This window comes from Felis catus, chromosome C1, assembly GCF_018350175.1.
Source record: "Felis catus isolate Fca126 chromosome C1, F.catus_Fca126_mat1.0, whole genome shotgun sequence".
Lineage (NCBI taxonomy): Eukaryota > Metazoa > Chordata > Mammalia > Carnivora > Felidae > Felis > Felis catus.
In genome coordinates, this window is record NC_058375.1 from 86,223,767 (window position 1) to 86,250,335 (window position 26,569).

Here is a 26,569-nt window from a genome sequence, read left to right on the forward strand (position 1 = left end):
AATCTCAAATAGGCTTCAGTTTCATTGCCCTCATCAGTTCCACAAAGCACTGAAGACAGTCCAGCTTAAGACATGCTCTTTATTCAGTGATAGAACTTCTATCATGATTTCTTTCATCTTTTCTACTCTCCTGTGTCTGTTATGCATATTAAGTCCTGAACCCCTGCTTCCTGCTTCAGCTTTTTGTGCTGTATTCTCTAGCCTCAAAATAGAAGTTCATACTGATAATCCAGGAAGGAACCAGAAAGCCTCTTCACATGCGCAAATGGGAGTTACCCACGTTTCAGGAACCTCCCCATCCCTCCATGCTCCTAATCCCTCCCTGTCTGACCATAGACCTCCCCCAGCCTCATGTCTGCTGGAGGGTAAGGGTAGCGAGTGGGAGAAGCTACCTACCCCTTTCCTGTTTGTAGATGGTTTTAATCTTAATTTTTATGTATCAATTCTGCTTCCCAACTCTTCAACTTTTCCTTATCCAACTTTACATTTTTTTCATTGTATGTGCACCTTCTGAGGAGGTTGGAGTAAACAGCCGTAGGATGTGAGGCAGACAGGTCCCTAGGTTTATTGTTTTTAATTAATCCACAAGGTTTAAGCTTTCATTGGTTGGTTGATGGAGGGCAGAAAATAATAGCAGTAGCAAATCACCTTTATTGAGAGCCCACCAGTGCCAAGCATTTTGACAGGTGCTTAACATAATAATCTAGCCTTACAAAACAGGTTCTATTATTTGCAATTTTTAGAAGAAGGAACCCGGGCCCAAGTTATTGCTCATGACTTACAATTTCATAACATTCACCAGGGTGCCTGGCTGGCTCAGTTGGTTGGGCATCCGACTTTGGCTCAGGTCATGATCTCACGGTTCATGAGTTCAAGACCCGCATCAGACTCTGTGCTGACAGCTTGGTGCCTGGAGCCTGTCACGGATTCTGTGTCTCCCTCTCTCTGTGCCCCTCCTCCACTCATGCTCCGTCTCTCTCTTTCAAAAATGAATAAACGTTAAAAAAAATTAAAAAATAATTTTATCATATTCACTCGCTGTTTCACTAATTCTGAGATGCTTTAGTTTTATGTGCAAGAGTAAGGCAGTTTTCAACACTTCAGTTTAAAAGGATAAAGTCAGGGGCGGCTGGGTGTCTCAGTCAGTTAAGTGTTCAACTTCGGCTCAGGTCATGATGTCATGGTCTGCGAGTTCAAGCCCAGCATTGGGCTCTGTGCTGACAACTCCAGAGCCTGCAGCCTGTTTCAGATTCTGTGTCTCCTCTCTCTGCCCCTCCCCCACTTACACTGTCTCTTAAAAATGAATAAATGTTTAAAAATAAATAAATAAAAGGATAAAGTTAATATTATATATTCAAAAACTAAAAAGTAGAAAGCTTCTGTAGAATTTGGTAGAGAACACGAACCAGAATTTTCTGTAGTCATTTTCCTGTTTACTTTCCTAATTTTTTAAAAGTTTCTGAGTCATTTGTCTTTCCACAACAGTGAGTATTTATTGAGGATTTTCTAAGTCTATGGCACCAGGTTAACATTTATTTTCTTAGCAGTGCATGTGTGTTAAAAAATAAGTCTTAGTTTTAAAAAGTGTTGACTGAATTCTGGTTTATATTACTCTCATGATATAAGATACAATGAGTATTATATAGTTTTCACTTTTTAAAGACAATCCCCTGCCAGGCTATGACTCCTGGTGCCATCCCAGTGGTAGAATGTTTTAATGTAACCAAGCCCTGTTTTGATCTGCTAGAGTATTTGTCCTCTCTTTATGGTGAGTAAACTGTATTGAAAACCTGGTTTGCATTCAGGGAGTACATGACTCAGTATAGGATTCTTTGGCAATTCTGCTTCTCTACTTTGAAGGAGACGGAGAAAGGAACATGGGAAGCTGGAAGACTTGAGGCTGTCCCCCTCAGGACAGCTGGATGAAGCAAAATGACTGCTTCTGTTAGACCAGCTTTTATGTAAAGCTGTAGCCTCTCAGGGGAATGATACAAGCTTGAGTAATTAACTCATGATTATGCAAAGATCAATTTACCTAGCCTCTTTGTTTTTCCTCTTTTTTTATTGCCTTGGGCTAACCTCATTTCTTATTACCATTTTCACTGTAGTAGGGCTGGGAGTGAGGAAAGTGACAGGGCTAGTGACAGGAGCCCAACTTAGTTTGCCCATTTTACTTTCATTAACAATTTTGTTAAAAGAGATAAGAAATTAAGCCAGTTATTTGGGCCGAAGTTGTTTTTTTAAGGTCAGACATACAGGAATTTTGCAGAAGAGTTCCTTCATTATTTCAGAGGCCATCTGGGTTGAGTAAATCAAATACACTTACTTAGAATGAATCATAATAATTTGTTTCCGTAGACTTTAATAGCACATGAAATCCTTTCTTATATGTTCACATATGTTCCTTCCAGTAGTACCTGGTATGGAACAAGGCTTTATTAAACATTTGTCAAATACTGGATGAACACGTAACAGTTTTGTGAGATGAGTAGGGTTGGTATGTATCGACGCTTTTACAATGAGACAATTGAGGTTTGTTCTAAATGTTAGCCCCAAATCCTGTTTTCTGCCAGAAGCCTCTTTAAGGAGAGGCTGCTATTAAATGTATTTTCCGGAAATTTGAATAACAAATAACAATTTTGAATAACAGCTTTAACTGGACCGCAGCAAAGATTTATTTTATTATTATTTTTTAATGCAGCAAGAAAGCTGAAGGGTGTTCTGTGCTGGGAAGCTTCCAGGTCTCCCCAGTGTTTTATCCCATCAGAGTCGCTCCTGCTCCTGCTCCTCCCACACACCCATCAGTGCCGTGCAGAGCCCTCCGCCGTGAACGCTAGGAAATAAAGCCATGCTAGAAATTACCTCAAGATGGTAGTGTTAATAGATTTTTATCCCCCACTCTGGCTCTTTTCCTTTCCATTAATATTCTAATTTACCTTTCATTCTGTGGTACTGACAAGAAAATTCTTAAACTATTGTATGCTTTCATTTAAACAATTATTTTTATTCGAAAGAAGGAATGTAGTAGAATTTCTGTTCATCCAGTAAACATTTATTGATTACTTACTCTGTGCCAGGCATTACTTGAGGTATAGAGGTCAGCAGTGAAAAAAAAGACAAAATCCTTTTTTTTTGGAGAGATCACATGATAATGGGTGAGCAACAGTAAACACAGCAGCATAGCAAATGCTAAATTTTATAATGTGTCAGGAGGTGGTTAGTGTTGTGGATAGGGGAATCAGGGTTAGGGAAGGGTAGGGAGCATACTTGTTGGATAAATGAACCGAATGCATTTTATATAGGGTAGGCCTCACTGGTGTCTGACCGGAGAGGGAGCATGTCACATGGTTATCTCAGGGAACGCTGTTAGTGGCAGAAGGGTCAAGTGAAGCTGGAACAAGGGGAGAGGAGTCAGAGAGGAAATTGGGACCAGGTCACAGGGGTTTGTAGGCCACTGTAAGGACCAAGGAAGATGAGCAGTTGTAGGCTTTGAGTGCTGGAGTGATACCACTGCCACTGCTCTGCTGCACGTAGACCAAAGGAAGGCAAAGGCAGAGGCATGGGAACTAGATCAGAAGCCATTACCAAATCCAGGCAAGAGATGAGAGTGCCTCACGCCAAAGTGGCAGCAATTGGAGGTGATGTGAAGTGGTCAGATTCTGGGACTGTGGTGTTTTGAAAGTGAGGCAAACGGTATTCCTAATGGGCTGAGTGTGAGAGAAAGGTCTTTCAGTTGTAACATTAAGGGTAGGATTGAACCGCAGAAGATGCAAGAGCACCAGGCTTTGAGGAGAGGCAATAGTGTTCAGTTTGGCTGTGTTGTAATACTTGTCAGACATCTAGCTGAAACTGTCAAGTAGACGGTTGGTAGGTTCCAATGTGGAAATACAAATGTGGGAGGATGAGCATATACCTGGTACTGGAAGTCTGGATATTAGACGAGATCAGCTAGGGAACAGTGCAGAAAAAGAAGGAATCTGAGGACTGGGCCTTTGGGTAGTTAGTGCTCAGTACTCCAAGTTAGGAGAAAGAAGCACGAAAGGAGATTAAGGAAGACTGATAAATAAGTAAAAAGTTACCAGTGAGTATTCTCTGGAAGCCAAGAGGGGAAAAGCGTTTTCGTTAGGAGAGGAGATCGCCTGTGTCCTTGCTAATAGACTAAGTGCTAAGAGGACTGACAAGTGAGCACTGGTCTGAGCACCTTGGAGGCGACCCTGACCAACAGCTTTGCAAAGTGGTGGGTGGCAAAAGTTCAGCTGAAATGTGTTCAAGAGAAGAGAGAAAAAATTGTAGGCGGCAAATACACAAAAATTGGTAATGTAGGAGAGCTGGTGGCAATTTAGAGAACGGTCTTTGAATAGTGAGTTCATATCCAAAATGGAAGAGAGGAGTAGAATGTATTTAAATGACCAACAGATGGTCATACGTGTTTACTAATCATCCGTCACAGGGAGATGGGGCCTGGATCGATTTATGATTTTAGTAGCCAACTAAGCAAGCACTATGGTGTTCTCTGGCAGAGTAACAGTACACGGGTAACCTAATTGTTCCAAATTTCGCTGGGACATGGTTTATAATCAGTAGCATGGCTTTCTTCCCTAGAGGCAAATGAAGGATGTTTTTTGCAACTTGTCACTATGCTTATTTCTAAAGTAACATTGCTGGCCCTTTATGATGAAAAATAGAGAATTATTGTTCCAGAGGCAGAAGAGAAAAGTAATGCTTTCCTTTAAAAAAAAAAAAAAGTTTTTTTTTAAGTTAATTTTCTGAAATGTGTAGTGTGTTATTGGTTTGATTTTCTAATTTTTTTTTTTTTTTTTTTTTTTTACCTTTCAGGCTGGAGTGAGACAGCTTTATGTACAGATTGACTTTGCGGCCATGTAATGAATGAAAAGAAATTGTCCTTTTTGGGGGACCCAATATTTCTGGTACTGTACAATCCAAAACACTGTACCTAGCTTTTTAAGACGGAAATCGTCACTACAAATCCCCAGCTCCAAGTACACCAGGTAGCGTCAGCCTTTTGTGCTCTGCCAGGACTTCACAGCTGAGGGATCAGAGTTAAGAGGGTCCCTCCTGGACTGTTGGTCTTGTCTTTTGTGCTGTTCCCTCCAAACCATTTTGATTTCTGAGGTTTCTAGTTTGGTCCAGGATGTTAGTTTTTGCTTCCTTTCTTTTCTTTTTCCATTTCAAAAATGCCCTCACTCCCAGTTCTCCTCCTAGCCAGTAAGAATTCGGACTATGGGCCTCCAGGCATCTGAATGTCTTCGCTGAAGCTGATGGAAGCCACTGCTTCCTTTCCACAAAACTAGTGTTACTAAAAAAAAAAAGAAAAGAAAAGAAAAAAAAAAAGAAATCATTTTATATGTAATGTCACGATTGTTGACGTTCTTCAGTATAATCATATGTTTGTAAAATTGTTTGTACCTTGCAAACTTATGAACCAAACCATATTGGGTTTTCAAAGTGCCTTTGTATCTGAAAATGTATTTGCCAGCATAAAAATGTACCATCAAAGGTCATGCATATGTTTTTTAATGGGTAATTCTGTAATCTGTACAAGGTGGAAGACTCTTGTTAGTGATGTATACAGATTGTCTTTTCGTGTCCTTCCAGCATAGGTTTAAATATATGAAAAGTTTCCTCTTACTGCTTTACCTCATCAAAAAACAGGTGTTATTTTGCTTTTTAAATCAAATTCAGTTATCACATTGCATTATTCCATGGACTGTATTTTCAAAACTTTGCAAAGCATTTGTTTTACAGATGGTTGTTTTGACTAACTTAAAACATCTGCTAAATCCCAAATTTCTCTAAAAGCTACTTGTCTGTGATAACCTTTGCTATGTCTCCTCGCTGTTGATGGATTTTCTTAAAGAAAGGAAAGGCAATGTAGAGTGAAGGCAGAAATAGTTGTGACAATGTTATTGTGTTTTTTCATTCTTCAAATGCTAAGTCATACAATTTTTCTTGTGCAAGCCTTGCACAAATACAGTTGCTTTCAGAAATCCCAAAAGCAACATTTTATTGAGTTTGAACTATTGAAGATACAGATCAGTTGTGATAAAACAGGTGTCTTAGAAGTAATAAATAAGTTGATTTCTGGGTTCTGGTGTATTTGAAAAATAAAATCGTGATTTGAGATGACAAGTGCTTGAACACTCAAAGATTCTCTGTGGTTTATGAAGAAATGTTGATCTGGATAGACATTTACCCATTGTTCTTTGTTTTATCATAAGGTATCTTCCCTTTTAACTTTAAAAAACTGAATTCTTGGGGGAAAAAACCCTGCAGGATGGAAATACTTGTTTAGAATGTCAACCAATAATAAGCACTTTTTCACTGATGGGGCAGAAATCGCTGTTATTTTGTCTAAGTTAGAGAGTATCTTTCTCCCTATTTCTGATCTACAGTTTATGAACTATAGTAGGAAAACTGGACTACTTTATGCTTTTCTAAACTGCTGCAGATTGCTATGAGTTGTTGACAGTCTCTGTTTTGCAGATTAAGCAGTATTTTCAAAGCATTTCTACTTACTGCCAGGCAGTTCTGAAGCTAAGAATTCCTGCAACAGAATATGTTTGACGAAAACAACTGTTGAGATGTTTAAGGAGGGAAAGTATAAAAGGAAACGTCCTGATAATGTACTGGTTTTTCATTATAAGTCTAAGTAGTCATTTGGAAGTTTTCATCCACTACCAAGCCTGATAGAAGCCTGGGGTGTTCTGTGGGTTTTGGCATATTGTGGAAAATGTGAGTCTAGATGAAGGCAGGAATTTTGGTTGTGTGCCTTTAAAAACTAATATTATATGTAATTGTACTGATTGTTCACATGTGGAGATAATATTTGCACTGGCCTGTAAAACTGACCAGTGCATTTGCAGATGCAGTTCTGCCTTTCACCAGGCCCTCCACTCCAAGTGAAGTTTTGCATCATTTTAACTATATTCTCAATACACAAGTGCATGCGTATGTCTTTTCTTTGATGAGGCACTGAGCATACATATTATTAGACTGATATGGAACTCTAATTTTGCACCTGTTACAAGAGGTTGCCAGCTTGTATGATTTAGCAGGTTGGCATTTACATTTATGCTTTAATTAAATGTCCTTAAACCTGTGTGTGCAGTAAGGACAAATTAGTGTGAAAAAAAGCAACTTTGTTCTCACAAATACTGTTATAACAAATACTCTGTCTCATCTGTGTTTTTGGCACAGGTGTACTGCTAAAATAGATAATTCCACTCAGAAACATTACCTGATTGTTGTTAAAGATTTGAGACGTCTTTATTATTGAGCTAAGTAATTCTTGGGGCTCAAGGGAGGGGGATGAATCTCTGAGTAGAACTTTGCCAATTTTTTAAAAACCAAAATATTCTCTGGAGAACAAATTTGTTTTGCTCTGGGGCAGTTTACTTAGCAAGGTAAACTTCCCCAACTGAAATTACCTATATTAGTTTTGCGTTTTGAAATCTAGATTATATTACTCAAAGGGCTTACTGTGTGTGTTTTATTTTGCTGACTCCCTGTGCACTTTTGTGAGGGGCAGTGTGTAATCTGTAGCTCCATATTCTTCTCATTGTCGCCAAGCTGTCTTGTGCAGAGGCATAAAGAAGTAGTAGGTAGTGGCACTGGTATCCAGATGCTTCGGCATTCTTCAAAGCCTACATGTATTCGCCAGGAACCAAAATACTGTGACTTGTGCACCTTTGTAAAGTAGCCCAGTCAGTGACTCCAAATGTAGTTGATGAGAGTTCTATGATGTTTTTACCTACTATGGGATAATCAATTTTGTATAGATTATTAACATTGTGGCATGCTCCTACAATGCTGGGATTTAAGAACAAAAAGATTACATTGCGTAACAGAATTTTACATCTAAGGGACTGTCCTTAAAAGCAGTCTCATTCTACCTCTCATTTTAGAGATGAGAAAATTGAAGCCCAGAAATGCTGTCATTTACTCAAGGTCACAGAGAGAATTAGTGGCAAAGCCAAGACTGGAACCCAGGTCTTCTGACTCCAAGTCAAGTTCTTTCTACTCTGTTGTGCTGCCTCTCCAGTGTAATATTTGCCTTTCTGTAAATGTGATGAAAAATCATTTGTAAATAAAGGGAAGCTGACCTCCATTTTTGGTACATTAAGGCACTTTATAAATGGAGTTTTATTGTCTTGTTTTTCATAAGTAATTATGAGATTTAGAATATTATTTCCATACTTTCATTATGAGGTTTAGAATATTCTTTGTGGAAAATATAATTTTTGTACTCTCTTTTACTTTTTTACTTTTATGAAACCAGTTCCTGATTTTTAAAATACAATGACATCTGTGCTCTTGGATACTTTTAACTTGTGAGTGAAATTTTCTGTTAATTGCTCGAGGCTAAACCCAGTTTAAGGATTGCTTAGTTTCTTTATTTTGTTTATATTCTCTGAGCTGGTACTTTTCAGAAACTAGGCTAATTCTCACGGGTTATATATACCATTTCAGTCTTGACACTTGGCAGTTTTATTACTTAGGGAGCTTTTGAGTTTTTAATATTTGTTCTCAGAGCCACACAAAATTGGGCATTAAATGAAATACAGAACCAAACAAGTTTTTTAAATCAATAGGGTGAATTTTTGAAGTCTTACCTGAACCCCAAATATTCAGTTGCTTACTTTCAACATAAAAGCATTACCTTGATAAAGTTAAACTTTTTTCTTTCTGTTACCATCTTCAAAACAAATTATTTTACAGTTCACAAGAACGTTGGCAAAAATAAATAAATGTTATTCTTTGAAGCTCACCAAAAGTTTTATTAATGGAAGAAGATGGTTTCAAGACATGATCCACCAGAAGCCTTAGTCATCTAGATCTCTACCATAGAATCTAGACCCACAAATACAATGAAAAATTACGTATCAAAAGAAAAACATCTGCGGAGAAGTATAGTTAAAAGCTAAATAGATGGGAGTCTTTTTGATGAGACCATCTTTTGGTTTATGTTTAACCATTTCCTAACTACAGATTAAAACAGAAAGATTGGGGGTCAACGTATATTAGTATTTCTCTGTCAGGTTCTTTGTGTGGTCTTTTCCAGGTTATCACATTTGAAATCCTCATATTTCAATAAAGAATTTTGCATGCTTTTATGATTGATAGAGCATTTTCAAATCCCACCCCAACCCCAGCTCTGGGGAAGGAATTCTTAACTGCATTTTATTTTACAGATGAGGAAGCTGTTTTGGGAGACTTTAAATGACTTGCCTGAGGGATAGCCAGTGGTAAGGTACTGACCTTAAATCCAGCGTTTTTCTGATGACTGCTGTATTAAGTACTTCATTCTGCTGTGGTTTAAAGACCCAAGAAGTTGTAGCTGACTTAAACAGACTCTCCAGTAAAATCAGTGAACAATTACCATGACAAAATAGATTATGGTGCAATAGTTCCATATACATTGCTTAAATTCATTCCTTCATTCAGTGCTCTCATGCGTATTTCCTACCTTTGCCACTGAATTTAAACTGTGCAGCCACCTCGCACCACCTCCTTGCCCTGCAGGGCCCTTTACTAAAAAGAATAATCAGAATCAGTATTTCAAAATCTTTAGGAAAAAAAAAAGTTTTACTAATGCTCAGATTAAGCTGCTTAAAAAAGGGAGGGATTCAGAAGAGAGCCTATGTATGAGTAAGGAGAACCTGAACTCACCCTGGCTAAGAGAGAGGTTAACTTAATTGATGAGGGAATTCTCTTCCAAGAAGTACAAATAATTTGTGCTGCTGGAGAGGGATCTGAGGATTTGATTTACAACATTACATTGTACAGACACCTTTTCAAGGAAGAACTCTATTTCTTAATTAGTAGCAATCTATGCTTAATAATAATACTGAACTTTGAACTCTTCCTGAGGCTTTGAAAATTTAGTATTTGCAATTCTGGTAATATTGGCAAGTTTGTAAAAAAAAACAAAAACAAAAACAAAACAACAAAAAAAGTGTCTCTTCATCCATCCCATTATCCCCAAACTTAGCACGAGCTTATATGCTGAGTAAATGTTTGGTCAACTAGTGAGTAACTCTTGTAGATGGTAGTGGATACAAAAGTAAGTATGGGCTGTGGACAGAGAGAACCAGTAATTTATTGTTTATTACAGAAGACACCTCAACTTTTCTTTGGCATTTTTGCACAAGTAAGTGACTTTGTATTCACTTTGGCCATTTTTTTTTCAAGAAACCCTGTGAGCTGCTTCTCAATTTTAATCCAGGAACAGTAGACCAAGTATAGAGATGTTATCCATGTTGTTGGATAGGAATTTGGCAGAACTGGGACCGTGGAAGCTGGGTCACTTGAATTTTTACATTATGTATTGCCAAATGAGAAACCACATTGCCTCCTTGGTTTCTATGGAAAATTGCCATATTCCTATTACTTTAAGGATCTGTGTATAACATACTTTGTTTCATTTATCCCCATATGTAGGACTATCCAAAACTCTTAGTGGTATATCATAAAGGTGCTTCCAAAAAAACAAACACTACGTGTATTAAGTGATTTAAATATTTCTTGGCTTTTTTTCCTTTTTTCCCCTTTCCCCTCTAAATCTTAAATTTTAGTAGAGCTTCTCTATATTTCTTATTTTTCATCTCTTTTAATTAATTGCTACTGCCACGGTAAAATTTCCCCTTTTTTCTAAGTGAAAAGAAAGCTTTATTTTTAATTTTAGTATTTGAATTTTGTTTATGTACCACGTATCATGCATTAGTTAGCCTCAATGAAGATTTGGTTTTGAACTAGAAGTATCCTGTCAAGAATTTGCTAAGTAATCCCATTGCTTCCTCTGATAGCAAAATTTCAGAGATATTTCTTCCCAACTGATACTTTGCCCCGACATTGGTGAGTTTGATCAGTAAACAGAATGGATCTTTTTATATCAGAAATACTGTGAATTAAAAATTGCCAAATCCCTTCTCAGTATATTCTAAATACCCCTACAACATTTTACCTCCCTGTCTTTTCCTGCCAAGTTTGAATTTGGGTTTGATTCCTTTGGTGAAGATTATGGCATCAAAACATTTCTAAACAAATGTTTGAGTACAAGGCTAGATTACAATGTCAAATTTCAGACTGTTGTACTTTGGTTTGAATATGCTAAAGTGAACAATTATGATTTGCCTAAGTGTAATACAACAAATCCATCCTGTATATTTCACTTTTTTCTACTTGAAGACATTCATGTATATATTTTAACTTCAGATGTATTTAAAAAGAATAAACAATTGTAACAAAATTCTTCCAATAAAATTTGTTTCAAAACCTTCACCTGAATTGTGTCTATTAGTTTGACAAATTGAAAGGAACATTGCGAACCAAACAAGTATTGGAATCAATCCTAGAAGTCTTAAAGAATGGTGTTCAAGACCAAAAAACAAGAAAACTCACCAGAGAGAGGAGATGCTTGGAGATTGGTAAGGTCTTAACATGTGAAGGTCCTCATTGTGGCTCTGATTATTTTACCTGATGAACACCATCTCACAGTATTTGTTTCCAGATATTTGGATTAACCCTGAATTGTTCTTTCACCTCATTCCCTGTGTATGATATCAGCTTACAAGAAATAAAAACCAAAACCAGACATGAGCCTCTGTTATCTTTCCAAATTTTTTCCCTCTATTCAGAAGCAGTTAAAAAAAAAAAATCACTTCTCCACAAAATCTAAGATCCCACTCATCCCACCTTCTCACACATAGTCTATTAAAGCAGCCTCTTTACTATTAATCTCTGTTCTGTAATAAGGGCTTTATCTTTTTTTTTTTTTAATTTTTTTTTTCAACGTTTATTTATTTTTGGGACAGAGAGAGACAGAGCATGAACGGGGGAGGGGCAGAGAGAGAGGGAGACACAGAATCGGAAGCAGGCTCCAGGCTCTGAGCCATCAGCCCAGAGCCCGACGCGGGGCTCGAACTCACGGACCGCGAGATCGTGACCTGGCTGAAGTCGGATGCTTAACTGACTGCGCCACCCAGGCGCCCCATAAGGGCTTTATCTTTAGTGTGTCTACTGTTGACACCTTTTCTGTGGTCTGCATGTGCTTCTAATGTGTCCTTTCTAACCATTTCCATAGCTCCTGCTGATACGGCTTTGCTCTTTATATTTTAGAAGTTAATCAGAGGCCATCGTGGCTTAATTCTGGTTACATTCATACATCTCAATATCAACAAAGAAAAAAAATGTATTTTTTTCCCACTCAAATCTCTTCTCAACTACCAGTTTCTGTCAGACTCCCTAACATAATGCTTGGAAATCAAAACACTGCTTTTGCCACCTCCATTTTCTAAATTCCTTATTGCAACATCCTTCCCTTCATTCCTTTGATATCTTTTAAATTCACCTTTTCCACTTCCACTGCCTTATTCCGGGATGTCCGTGATGAGTACATGCATGTGAGACTACCTAGCTTCTGTCTTTTTCATGCCCAGCTTGAGCCACCTCCATGTCAGTCCCCACCCCCCAACCCCCGCCTCCCCACATCACCACAAACACAATTCTGGCCATAGGCAGGAAGTACAAGGGATTTCTGCAGAATCAGACTTTTGCCCAAGCATTCTGAAAACATTCCCCTACCCTGGCTTCCTGATTACTTTCTGTTGGCCCTTCTGTACCCTGGACTTTGACCTGCTAGATCTAGAGCACCTGCCAGGACTCCCTGCCTTTCCTGTGTTCTCTAGAATTAGCATCTGAAACTACAGTGGCCCATCACCACGCCCTCAGAGCAGCCTCTTCTGTTTATATACTGGTGTAAGCAAATTATTTACTACAATACTCCACTACCTTATCTTTATCTAGAGTTTTTGTTTCCTTCCCCACAGAAGCCACCCTGTTACTGTACTGACAGACTAAGCGCGCTTCTCAGTTTTCAGTATCAGTCCTCCAGCTCAGGAATCTAGTGGCTCCCTAATGCTCATCAAATACAAATTCTTCTGAACAACTTTAGAAACTCATAATGCTTTTCCTCTCCTCCCTGTTCAATGTAATTACCCACAACATGGCAATAAGCAAAATAATCAACACTCTAGACCAGGGAAAGAGCAGACAGGGAGAGACCAGCAGGCCCAACATGCAGATAGAATGACAGCAATTCAGTATTTTTCATTCTAGAAAAACAAATGAAGGTAGGAATGGTGGGAGGGAGGAAATAAATGAAAGAAAAAGAAAACAGCCTTTCAATGAGATTCTAGTTCATTCAAACAATCTGTCAGCTCATCCAGCCTTATTTCCAGGTTAAAAAAAAAAAAGGGTTTAAAAAAAAGTCTACCGTATTTCAGACTTAGCACATGCTATTAACTTTAAATGTACACTTCAACGTTATCTGCTAAATTTCTATAACCAAGAGAAGTAAAAATGGTAACAGTAAGATAATACTCAAAATGTATGGAGTCTGGCACACTTTAGGCAATCAAAATTTATTGGGAAAATTGATTAGTTTAATATGAAGTTTAATTCCTCCTTGGAAAATGTTTCTGTATACACTGTCAAGTAAACTGCAAGCCACTGCTAAAATCAAAGAATTAAAAACAAAAAAATTAAAAAAAAAAAAGCATTTGAAAGTATTTCCTAAATGTAGGCAGATAACAGTATTTTAAAAGAGTACACTATATAAATAAACATAAAATTCAGATTCATATCTAATCTTAGTACAGTTTCACATCAATTAAAACCCTACTATTTGGCTTGGACTTTTGAAAATAACATACCACTTCCAAAATGATAAATATCTATCTGATTAGCCATCACTCTTCCCACCCTAGGCATTAAGTGAGGTCAGACTGTTGTCCAACTTTACAGGGGTTATCTGTGCATCATACTACTTCCCCTTGAGCAATACTTTGTACACAGATGATAGATTTCTACAGAACTTCACAACAAAACAAAGTTACTACACTTGTAATAATAATAGTTGAAGCAAAGGCTTCTTATTGGCTTCCAGAGACTTCCTCCAAGCAATTCTGTAGTGGTGACCAAAAACCATGGAAATCCACAATAGCTACCAGCAAGAGGAGGGAATTTTTCTGTTTCCTAGAGCTGTGGTTTCAAAAGCATAGAGCAACCCCCTGTTGCTTTTTTTCTTTCTGTCCCTCCACATGGGTCAGGATGTAGGCTCAATCATGAAGCTCTGAGACAGACAGCAACAGAATAGAGTAACTAGAACCCCAAGTTTCTGGCAGAGGACTGAAAATGAGGAAGTGGCACAGAGGTCATGGAATGGGAGGGGCACAGGAAAGCAATCTCATAAAGTTGTTTACAAACCCCAAGGGACATGCTCAAGTCACTGATGCTCGGATCTGCTCCTACTCAGCATACCAAAACACCTTCAGAACTAAACTATCCAATCAACTAGGTCGCAGACTGTCTAGGTCCCACACTGAGTAGCACAAACTTGAAATAGATCCAAAGAGAACCGCAATCCTTGAAAAGTGAACTGACACTGGAACCATAGACCACAGGTAGATTGGTTATTGCAACCTGAACCTAACCAGGTTGACTGCCTGTTAGAATAAATAGATTGGCATTCTCCATAGAATCTAAGCAAGATCTAGAATGAATCTTCTAAAATAATATTTACAATGTCCATACTATAATCAAAAATTACCCTGCAAAGTGCCACAAAAATTTCAACTTATGTTAGAAAAATAATAGATGAGGCTGAGATGACATCAATATTGGAATTATCTGAGAAAGACTTTACAGCAGCTATTATAAAAATACTTCAATAAGCCATCAGAAATAATCTTGCAATAAATATTAAAACAAAATAGAAGATATAAAAAAGAAACAAATGGAAGTATTAGAACAGTAACTTAAATTTAAAAAGACACATACAAATGGATTCAACAGCAAATGCAGTAGAGGTAAGAGTTAATGAACTTGAAGACAGATCAATAAAACTTATCCACTCTAGGGATGTCTGGCTGGCTCAGTCAGAAGAACATGAAACTCTTGATCTTGGGGTTGTGAGTTCAAGACCCACATGGTGTAGAGGTTACTAAATAAATCAATAAACTTAAAACAAATTATCTATTCTGAATGGCAGAGAATAACAGCTGGAAAAAAGAAGGAAGGAAGGAAGGAAGGAAAGGGAAGGAAGGGAAGGAAGGAAGGAAAAGAGCTCAGAGATCTGTGGGACAATAAGAAATGTCTAACACTCATGTTATCAGAGTCCTGGAAAGAAAGGATTCTGCATACAGTGCCGAACCAGACAGTGCTGGAAAAATATTTGAAATAATGGCTGAAAAGTTGCCAAATTTGGTGACATTAAGCTATAGATTCAAGAGGCTAAGCAAACTCCAAAAAGGTCAAACCCCAAAATATCCACACCTAAATGCATCATAATCAAATAAATGCAATCAAAATCTCATGGGTTTTATTATAGATGTCAACAAGTTCATTCTAACATTCATACGGAAAGGCAAAAGAACTAGAATCGATCAGTTTTGAAAAAAGAAGAAAATTAGAGGAATCACATTACCTATTTTTAAGATTTACCATAAACCTAAAGTAATCAAGACAGTGTGGTATCAAAGAAGGGAGAGACATAAATCAACATAACAGCAAAAGATCCACACTAATATGGCCAACTGATTTTTGACAATGGTGCTAAAACAATTCAACGGAGAAAGGACAGTCTTTTTTTAAAAAAACTAATGGTGCTGGAGTAATTGACATCTATATGCAAAAAAAAAAAAAAAAAAAAAGGATCCTTTCCATTAAAACTTACACTTCATACAAAAATTAACTCTAAATCTAGATCTAAATGGAAAATGCAAAACTATAAGAAAGCATAGGATAAAATGTATGTGTCTTTCAGTTTGATGATGGGTTCTTGGACATTGTAACAAAAAAATATGATCCACACAAGAAAATACTGATACTCTCGATTTTGATTTCATCAAAATGAAAAACTTTTGTTTTTACTAAAGACATGGTTGAGGGAATAAGAGGACAAGCTATGGACTTGGAGAAAATATTTGCAAATCATGTATCTGGCAAAGACTTGTGTCCAGAATATGTAAAGAATGTTTAAAACTTAACCATAAGAAAACAATCCAAATTAAAAGTAGGCAAAAGACATGAAATGGATGCTTCATTAAATAGGATACAAAAATGATTAATAAGCATGTGAAAAGAGGTTAACATCATTATCCACTAGGGAAATGCAAATTAAAACTATGATGACTGGGTCATAGGGTAGGTCTATTTTTAATTTTTTGAGGAACCTCCACACTGTTTTCCAGAGTGGCTGCACCAATTTGCATTCCCACCAACAGTGCAAGAGGGTTCCCATTTCTCCACATCCTCTCCAGCATCTATAGTCTCCTGATTTGTTCATTTTGGCCACTCTGACTGGCGTGAGGTGATATCTGAGTGTGGTTTTGATTTGTATTTCCCTGATGAGGAGCGACGTTGAGCATCTTTTCATGCGCCTGTTGGCCATCCGGATGTCTTCTTTAGAGAAGTGTCTATTCATGTTTTCTGCCCATTTCTTCACTGGGTTATTTGTTTTTCGGGTGTGGAGTTTGGTGAGCTCTTTATAGATTTTGGATACTAGCCCTTTGTCTGATATGTCATTTGCAAATATCTTTTCCCATTCCGTTGGTTGCCTTTTAGTTTTGTTGGTTGTTTCCTCTTCCCAGTAGTTGCTAGGAATTTACCCAAGGGATACAAGAGTACTGATGCATAGGGGCACTTGTACCCCAATGTTTATAGCAGCACTCTCAACAATAGCCAAATTATGGAAAGAGCCTAAATGTCCATCAACTGATGAATGAATAAAGAAATTGTGGTTTATATACACAATGGAGTACTACGTGGCAGTGAGAGAGAATAAAATATGGCCCTTTGTAGCAACGTGGATAGAACTGGAGAGTGTGATGCTAAGTGAAATAAGCCATACAGAGAAAGACAGATACCATATGGTTTCACTCTTATGTGGATCCTGAGAAACTTATCAGAAACCCCTGGGGGAGGGGAAGGAAAAAAAAAAAAGAGGTTAGAGTGGAAGAGAGGCAAAGCAGAAGAGACTCTTAAAAACTGAGAACAAACTGAGGGTTAATGGGGGGTGGGAGGGAGGGGAGGGTGGGTGATGGGTATTGAGGAGGGCACCTTTTGGGATGAGCACTGGGTGTTGTATGGAAACCAATTTGACAATAAACTTCATATATTAACAAAACAAAACAAAAACACAACTAAGATGACATACCACAACACACTTACCAGAATAGCTAAAATAGAAAATATTGCCAGTAAGAAATGCTGGCAAAGATACAGAGCAACAGGAACTCTTTCATAATACTGGTGGGAATGCAAAATGATAGAGCTACTCTGCAAATCGTTTTCGAAGATTTTTGTGAAATTAAATGTGCATCTACCGTATGACCAGGAGTCCCACTCCTATCTAACTCCAGAAAAATTAAAACTCATGTCACATAAAAACCTAAATGTGAATGTTTTAACATTCGTATGTATGTATGTGCATATATCTATATCTATATCTATAATTGGTGAGAAGTGGGTGGGTAGAGGCATTAATATATAGGTATAGTGGGAAGAAGTTTTTTTGGTGATGAAACTTTTGTGTCTAGATTATAAGGGTGGATTCACTGAGAATTTAAAGAGCTAAAAACTAAACAAACAAATGTAGTGTTCAGGTGTTTCTAATTTAACTACCAAACACTGGGATTTCATGACAGACCAAAAATAGTATTGTTCCTTTTTCTGCTGATGAATAATACACATTTTTCATTTTACAATTTCATTTAAATTGAGGTGAAATTACATACAGAATAGTGTCACCAGATTTAGCAAATAAATAAATAAATAAATAAATAAATAAATAAATAAATAAATAAATAAATAAAGGATCCCAGTAACATTTCACTTCAAATAATCATTTGTAGTATAAATGTGTCCCAAATACGGAATGGGACATACTTGTTCTGAATATATATATATATACACACCTCTGTGTATGTACACACACACACACCCACACACACACGTTTATCTGAAATTCAATTTAACTGGATTACTTTATTTGATCTGGCAATCCTAATACAGAAAAATGCACAGATCCTAAATGTATATATTTGAATGAATTTTGGTAAATGTTTATACCCATACAACCAACACCCAATCAAGATACAGAATATTTCCATTACCTCAGGTTCCCTATTATCCCCAGCCAGTCAATCTTCATTCTCTCCATGGGCAAATACTATTTTCTTGTGACTACTTTTCCCTGTTGCTAACATGTTTTTAAAATTAATTCGTGTTGTAGGAGTCAATGGTTCATTCTTTTTTATTGCTAATTAATATTCCATTGTAAAATACAGCAAATTTTAAAATCTATTCTCCTACTGGACACATGGCTTGGTTCCAGTTTGGGGCTATAAGCGAATAAATATATAAAGTTAAAAGCATTCTTATGCAATTGTTTTGTCAATGTTTTCATTTCTTTTGGGTAAATACCTAGAACTGATTTTACTAGTTCATGGCTTTAATTTATAAGAAACTGAAAACTACTTTCCAAAGTAGTTATGCCCATTTATATTCTTCCCAACAGCAGGCAAATTTCAGTTACTCCATATCCTTGCAACTTTTACTGTTGTTAGCCTTCAAAATCTTTGACATTCCATTGGCTTTAATTTTATTGTTTGACCATTTTCTATTTCACTGATTTCTGCCGTGATGTTCAGAATTTCCTTTCTTCTACTTAGTTTTTATACACTTTTTTTTCTAGCTAAGATGGAAACATATCATTGATTTTAAAACTTGTCTTCTAATATAGATTTCCAAAGCTATAATTTCTAAGAACTGCTTTACCTGCATCCCACAAATTTTCATATTTAATAGTTTTTATTCAGTTAAATGTTATTTCCAAATATTTGGGACTTTTCTAGACATCTTTTTGTTACTGATAGTGATTTAAAAAATTTTTTTTCAATTTTTTTTTTTTTGGGAGAGAGAGCATGAACGGGGGAGGGGCAGAGAGAGAGGGAGACACAGAATCGGAAACAGGCTCCAGGCTCTGAGCCATCAGCCCTGAGCCTGACGCGGGGCTCAAACTCACGGACTGCAAGATCGTGACCTGGCTGAAGTCGGACGCTTAACCGACTGCACCACCCAGGCGCCCCTAAAAAAATTTTTTCTTAATGTTTGTTTTTGAGAAACATAGTGTGTGAATGGGGGAGGGGCAGAGAGAGAGGGAGACACAGAATCCGAGGCAGGCTCCAGGCTCTGAGCTGTCAGCACAGAGCCTGATGCGGGGCTCGAACTCACAGACTGTGAGATCGTGACCTGAGCCGAAGTTGGACGCTCAACCGACTGAGCCACCCAGGCGCCCCTGGTGACTTTTAATTTAATAGCCAAGCATATGGTCTACTTTGCTGAATGTTTCATACATGCTTGAAAATAAGGTCTATTCTACCACTATTGGGTGTAGTGATCTTTCAGTATCAGTTGGGTGCAAATGGTTTTTGTTCAAACTGTCAGTATTTTTGCTAATGTTTTGCCTATTAGTTGCCAAGAGGTTGTTAAAATCCTCAACTCTGATTGTAGATATGGCTGTATCTCGCTTTTATTAGTTTCTGCCTTATGTACCTTAAAGCTGGTATTCAAGGAATATACCTTTAGGATTTTGTCTTCTTGATGAACTATCCTTTCTTTATGAAAAGTCCTTCTTTATCTCCATTATACTCCTTTTGAAGTCTATTTCATCTTCTATTAATAGAGCCACTTGTTTTCTTTTGTGTTCTGTTTGTATAGTCTGTTTTTCCCTCATTCTTTTACTTTCATCTTGTGTCTTTACACTTAAAGTTTAACTCTCTTATAGACAACATATAGTTGGACCTTTAAAAAAATCTAGTTCTTTTAATTGGAGTGTTTGGTTTACATTTAAGTAATTACTGATTTTGTTAAATTTAGGTCTATCATTTTGCTATTTTTCTATTTGTCCTATATATTTTGTACCTATATTTCCTCCTTTCTTGCCTTTTTTTTTGATGAATCATATATCTTTCAGTATTCAATTTTAATTCCTCTAATTTTTTTTTTTTACTTCTGCCTTTCTTTTTTATTGCAGTTGCCAAAAGATTTCAATACATAACCTACATAGACCTGATCAGTCTACAATTAGTATTCCGCTGCTTTAAATAAAATGTAAGAACTCTGCCACTCTGGACTGATAAAATTTGGTTTGGTTTTACTTTTTAATTTCAGTACTTTACAGATGTCCTTCTTTTGTCTCATGACCTCCACGGTTTCTGAGGTGAAGCAGCCCAACATTTATTGCTCCCCTGTGTGTAGTGGGTTCCCGACTACCACTCTTGGTTGCTTTTAAGATTTTTCTCTTATCTTTGGTTCTCATCAGTTTTAGCTATGATGTGTTAGGTCTTGTTTTCTTTACATTTATTCTGTTTGGAGTTCACTGAGCTTACTGGATCTATGTACTGATAGTTTCACCAAACTTGGGAAAATTTTGATCTTAACCTACTCATAATTTTTCTGCCCTATTTTCTCTCTCTTCTCCTTCTGGGAATTCAATTACATATGCATTGGACTGCTGAATACTGCCCCCCATGACTTTGAAGCAGTGTGCTGTTTTCTTCTTTCCAGTTATTTTTTAGCCTTTATTCATCAGGACAATTTCTATCCACCTGTCATCTGCCCTCTGCTGTTAGGTCCAACCACTTGGGTTTTTGCTTCCATTTCTCTGACAGCACTCATCTATATACATTCATTTACAACTATTGTTCCTAGTCACTGTTGATATGCTAAAGAGACTCAATTTGTTATCATGCCCTAGAAGTGTTAAGATTTGTTCCAGCAGGCAGTTAAATTATGGACTAATCACCTTGATTTCATGGAGGATTGATTTTACATTATGTTAAAGGTTTTGTCTTTAGTTTTAGGCAAATCCTTAGTCCTGGGCATGGTCTCTTCTAATACACAGCCATTCTAGAGATTTGACAGAAAGCCTAAAGTGCTTACCAAGCCTTCTAACTTGACGGGATTCAAACTCAAAACTGTTTTCCCTTGCAATACAGAGCAACAAACTTTGCTCAGATTTTTCAGCCTTCCGGCTATGGCTTTCCACCAGGTTCATGGAGTCTTCCCCTGTACAAAGCATAATTCAGCAGTTAGCCAAAGAATTAAGAGGAGATTCGTATACAGACTGTAAGGCTGGCTCCTCCTTCAGTGCCATCTCCATTTCTAGAATTTCCTCCTCACTTTACAGCTCCTCTAGCAGCCCCCAATTTCTCTGACACCTCAAGCCAATAAGACTCTTGAATTCTAGCCTTCTCTTGAATTCCAGCCATCCCTTACCAGACAGACTGGGGAATGGCCTGAGGGAAAAAGCTATATATAAGTATAGTTCTCAGCCTGCTTTTGGTCATTCCCCAGTGTCTTCAGACAGTTATGTTATTCCCAGAGTTTATAATTGGGAGGGCTTGTACATTACAAGCTATTCCACCATTACCAAAGCCAGAAGTCCTTCCTTATATAATTCTTCAATGCTTGCTTTAATGCCTCAGAAGAAAACAACACAGAACTGGTACTTAAATGTCCTTGGCTCTCTCCCTTTTTATGTAACAGATTAAAAACAGAATATTTCATATATATTTAAAATACCTTTTATCTCAAACGAAATAAGAATAATCTCTTGTTAATTAATGCTCCCAGGAACTAGGGAAGTATATGTTCAACTTCCAATGAATTTAACAAAATTTAAGCTATGGTTGATTAAGCCATGGAAATACTTAGAGTTAGACCAACCAAACTAGCATCTAGCAAAGCTATTTCTGTTACGAACAAAAAGTACAAGACTCTACAGTAGTCATGAAATATTATAAATGCAGAGCTGTTTATAACTAGGAAAAAGAATGTGACTACTTACATACATACGGTGGCATATTACTGAGTTAAGTGATATGACAAATCTTGCCTAACCCAATGTCTTCAAACTTAAATTTTTTAAAGCCATATTTTATAGTCATTAAGTTTTCCATTTGTCCACTTGGATGTGAAAGATGCTATTTAAAACCAAACAGCAACTGTCCATGGCTGGCTGAACATTTATAATTCAACAATTATATAACCTCCAAAATACAGCAGAATATGAACCACATAATTAGAGTGTCAGCTAAACAAGACAAGGCAATTCAGAAAGATGTCATTTTGTGGCATGTACTCAGCTGAGCTTTAAGTAAGAGGACGGTTGGGTGGTACTTACTCTTCCCACCTCTGCTTAAAGCACTAATACCAACTACTGTCAGGACAATTCATCTTGTGGTCAGCACAGCTGACTTTTAAAAAAGAAGAAAGTTCCACATTGTATAAACTCATTTCATAAGTAAAAACTGCTTTTAAATAACAATATGGATATCTGTCCGCAAGTTTTAAGGCTTGGTCTGCTCCATGTGTGTACATCCTCAAAAATCACCAAAATAGCAGCAACAGATGATGATGTCATAAGGAAAAAACTCACTGCCACAGGAAACTAAGTATTATTGAGTCAAGATCTTTCTTCTTGGTCACTTGTTTTATAATTATTAGGTACACCAAAAGAATTGTTCATTATACAAATACGGGTATGTGCATATATGACTGAAACTAACATCTAACAATAGAAAATGTCTATGCTTCCATTCCATCAATGCTTTAGGATTCTGCGCTATTTTCTGGTATGGAAAACAGACTTAGCATCTCCATCTCCAATGGATGCATGTTGTCTCCTGTGATAATTAAAGAGTGTAACGGTCCTCCCAAGTCCACAGTACACATTTGCTGCAAAGTGCCTGCTGCAATTTTCTGGTCCTCAGCTCCAACCCTGGCTAAGCCAACACAGAGTGTCTTCTCGGTGACTGCTATTAAGAAGAAGAAGAAAAAGATACTGCCATTCAAATCAGCAATTGCATTATCCTGTCCAACATTAAAATGAACATTAGTACCAAAAGTACATTTAAAGAAGCCCTGAATATCTTAAATCTCCTTAGTCACATATTACAGACCAATTATCTATTGATTTACCTAAGGCTTTTCTAAATTATATGCACTACCTGACATATAAAGCAGTTCTTCCTAACTTTACCCTTTTGGAATTCCAAAGGCTTGCCCTAGTTTAAGTTTTCAGGATTTGATAAACAATTGCCTATATCCATACTCTTTACAACTGATTAGCATTTGTCTTTATTTTGTTTTTAATGTTTATTTATTTTGAGAGGAGAGAAAGAACATGTGCACATGAGCAGGGGAGGGACAGAGACAGAGGGAGACAAGAATCTCTGGCAGGCTCTGCTCTGTCAGCGCAGAGCCTGATGCAGGGCTCAAACTCATGAACCGTGAGATCATGACCTGAGCTGAAGTCAGACGTTTAACAAACTAAGCACCCAGGTGCCCCAGCATTTGTCTTTATATAGCTTCTGAGTGAACAATGTTTATTATCTGCCCAAACATATATATATTTTTTAAGGTACTTATGAATATTTAAAGTTTATTTATTTTGAGAGAGAGAGTGAGATTGGGGGAGGGGGAGAGAGAGAGAGAGAGAGAGAGAGAGAGAGAGAGAGAGAGAGAGAGAGAAAATCCCAAGCAGGCTCTATGCTTAATGTGGAGCCTGACATGGCTTGATCTCAAGAAACATGAGATCATGACCTGAGCTGAAATCAAGAGTCAGACACTTAACTGACTGAGTCACCCAGGTGCTCCAAACCTGCCTATATTTTTAATAAATTGCTTGATATATGTTCCCAGTGACCAAGGTATACTAGAAAAACAAGAGGAGTATGAGATAAATATACAGATTTGAATTTTTGCTTGGCCACATAATCACCTATGTCAAACTTCAGTTTTCTTTTCATTTTTCAAAACATAATACTATCTTTCTTAAATGGCAGTTGTAAGGGATGAGATAACAGACATGAAAGTATTTAATAAACTACAGAGCCCTTAACAAATAATGGGCATAATGACATTACTTATGTTTTTAAGTGCTGACCTTTTCATGATTTTGTTTAGTTGGGAAAGCTGTCTTGATTGAACAATGATCAAAATGGGGCAAATGAGGGGCACCTGGGTGGCTCAGGTGGTTAAGTGTCTGACTCTGGATTTCAGTTCAGGGCATGTTCTCATGGTTTGTGAGTTCGAGCCCCAAGGTGGGCTCCAAGCTGGCAGTGCAAAGCCTGCTTGGGATTCTCTGTCTCGTTCTCTCTCTGCCCCTCCCCTGCTCACTCACTCTCTCTTAAAATAAAGAAATACATGTTTAAAAAATGGGACAATGATATCTACAAGGACAAGCAGGCATGCAAGTTTAGGCTTAAGTGTACAAAATTATGCGGGGCGCCTGGGTGGCGCAGTCGGTTGAGCATCCGACTTCAGCCAGGTCACGATCTCGCAGTCCGGGAGTTCGAGCCCCGCGTCAGGCTCTGGGCTGATGGCTCAGAGTCTGGAGCCTGTTTCTGATTCTGTGTCTCCCTCTCTCTCTGCCCCTCCCCCGTTCATGCTCTCTCTCTGTCCCAAAAATAAATAAACGTTGAAAAAAAAAATTAAAAAAAAAAACAAAATTATGGATATGGAATACCCTTGCAAATTATTTGTTTCATAACTTTAATGAGACCTACTAATGAGAAAAAAAATAAGCAACAGTCATTCAAGAATCTCTTCATGTATTTTTTCTATCAAGAGATTGGTGCTCAAAGGCAGTCAGCAACTTACAACAGAATATAATGACAAGTTCTTTTAAAAACCTCTCAATAAATGGAGCACCTGGGTGGCTCAGTCTGTGAAGGGTCTGACCTTGGCTCAGGTCGTGATCTTACGGTCTGTTCAGTTCGAGCCCCTCATCGGGCTCTGTGCTGACAGCTCAGAGCCTGGAGCCTGATTCAGATTCTGTGTCTCTCCTTCTCTCTGTCCCTCCCCAGTTCTCACTCTGCCTTACACACACACACACACACACACACACACACACACACACAAAGTAAAAATAAACATTAAAAAAAAAAGAATCTCTCAATAAAGATTTACTGATGACAAACATTTTATTATATACCACGTACTGTGTCTAGATATTATGAATATAAGGATAAATTCTCTTGTTTTTATCCTGAGGAAAACTACCTCCAGTCTCAGTGAGAACAAAGAGAAAAAGCAGAATAAGTGTATTTTTGCAGGATAGATCTTACCATAAATTTAGGCTAAAAAGGAAGTTCTGCATTTTACCTATGTATTTATTAACATGTTTACATTAAACCTGATTTACTGTTAATTTGTGAAAAATCCTCACTTTCTTGAATGGTATTAATGTTCCTAGGAAGAACTCCATTATTTTTCCTTCAGTACTACTTTTAGCCTACGAAATTTAAGTGAAAACTGGAAAAAAAAAAAAAAAAGACAAGAAAAAGTACTATGCAAGCACACTGAACCTCACTTCAGAAGTGGGGGGTGTGTGTGAAGTTATACCATGTGCACATCTCAGTACAGCAGTGGGGAAACATGAGAACCCTTTTAGGGCCTTGAGTACCTGGCTCTTCTCCTCGTACTCGTTGATTCTGAACAATCTCCAGAAGCTGCCGGGCTGCTTGGTTTACACTCATATACCGAGGAGGTTCATAGATCTTCCTTCCCCTGTAAATATAAAACTAGATGCCACTGTCCTCAGCCATGAAATTACATAACACATTTTTAATGCAGTTATTCCCCCAGGAATCCTCAGGTACCACAGTCTACATGGTTTGAAGCATTCACACATTACCCATTTAAGTATACACTAAAACATGAATACCATAATTGTTTAAGTTTAAGCTTTTTTCATTGTTCTACTTCAAGTGTCCTCTGATCTCACCGAAAGGCTGGCAGAAATAAAAGTCCAACAACTTAATGATAAATGTCTAAATCAAAGTTACTTTTATTTAAAGTGATAACCCAGGCAAAACCAGTTCAAATTAAGCAGCAATTTGTTCTAGATCCTGGCTTAACCAGGTTCTATCGTGTTCATTTTTATTACCACGTTTAAACCACATATTCCTCTTTTCACTTCTTTCTCTAAGAAAAGTAAACTAAAGTGGTAAATATCTAAAAATCTTGGAGGGTTAGATATGTTTACTTCTGATACCTCAAAGCGTACCACATCTGCCCATGATCATAATAAAAATACTGTTTTCATAGCTTACAAAACAGTTCATACAGATTATCTTACTGACTCCCAAAAAAATTCTCAAAGTCAGCACTGTCCAAGAGAAATATGATGCAAACCACAGAGTATTAAATTTTCCAGTAGTCATATTAACAAAAGTAAAAAAAAAAAAAAGGCAAAATTAATTTTAACAATACTGTTTTACCCACTATATCCACAATGTTGTATTTCAACATTTACTCCTATAAAAAGTATTAAAGAGATTATTTTTGTACTAAGTTTTTGACATCTGTTATTTCATACTTATAGCATTAATTCAAGTGTTAAATTTTCATTGGAAATACTTAATCTGTATTTAAATTTCATAAAATTCATGGTTGCAAAAGATTTACACAGTGAAGTTAC

The 26,569-nt window shown here is 37.2% G+C and overlaps 2 protein-coding genes across 10 annotated transcripts in view; one reads left to right on the forward strand and one right to left on the reverse strand.

Annotated features, from left to right (window-relative positions):
• SLC30A7 (solute carrier family 30 member 7) overlaps positions 1 to 8,128 on the forward strand; it is an 83,969-nt gene extending 75,841 nt beyond the window's left edge. The window contains exon 11 of the mRNA XM_003990369.5: positions 4,837 to 8,128. Within this exon, the coding sequence (XP_003990418.1) occupies positions 4,837 to 4,884 (48 nt within the window). The 3' untranslated portion in view covers positions 4,885 to 8,128. The remainder of the gene's footprint in view (positions 1 to 4,836) is intronic.
• The window catches only part of DPH5 (diphthamide biosynthesis 5), an 80,599-nt gene continuing 56,448 nt past the window's right edge, over positions 2,419 to 26,569 (reverse strand). For 3 of the 9 annotated variants that reach the window (XM_045036301.1, XM_045036299.1, XM_045036300.1), the window contains 3 exons: positions 25,553 to 25,656; positions 21,025 to 21,150; positions 2,419 to 5,317 (listed from right to left, as the gene is read on the reverse strand). In XM_045036301.1, the coding sequence (XP_044892236.1) occupies positions 5,220 to 5,317; positions 21,025 to 21,150; positions 25,553 to 25,656 (328 nt within the window). In that variant the 3' untranslated portion in view covers positions 2,419 to 5,219. Of the gene's footprint in view, positions 9,553 to 11,421; positions 11,587 to 21,024; positions 21,151 to 21,879; positions 22,902 to 25,552; positions 25,657 to 26,569 lie in introns of those variants that run through there. The other 6 variants (XR_006584591.1, XR_006584589.1, XR_006584590.1 and 3 more) reach the window with 6 other exon arrangements.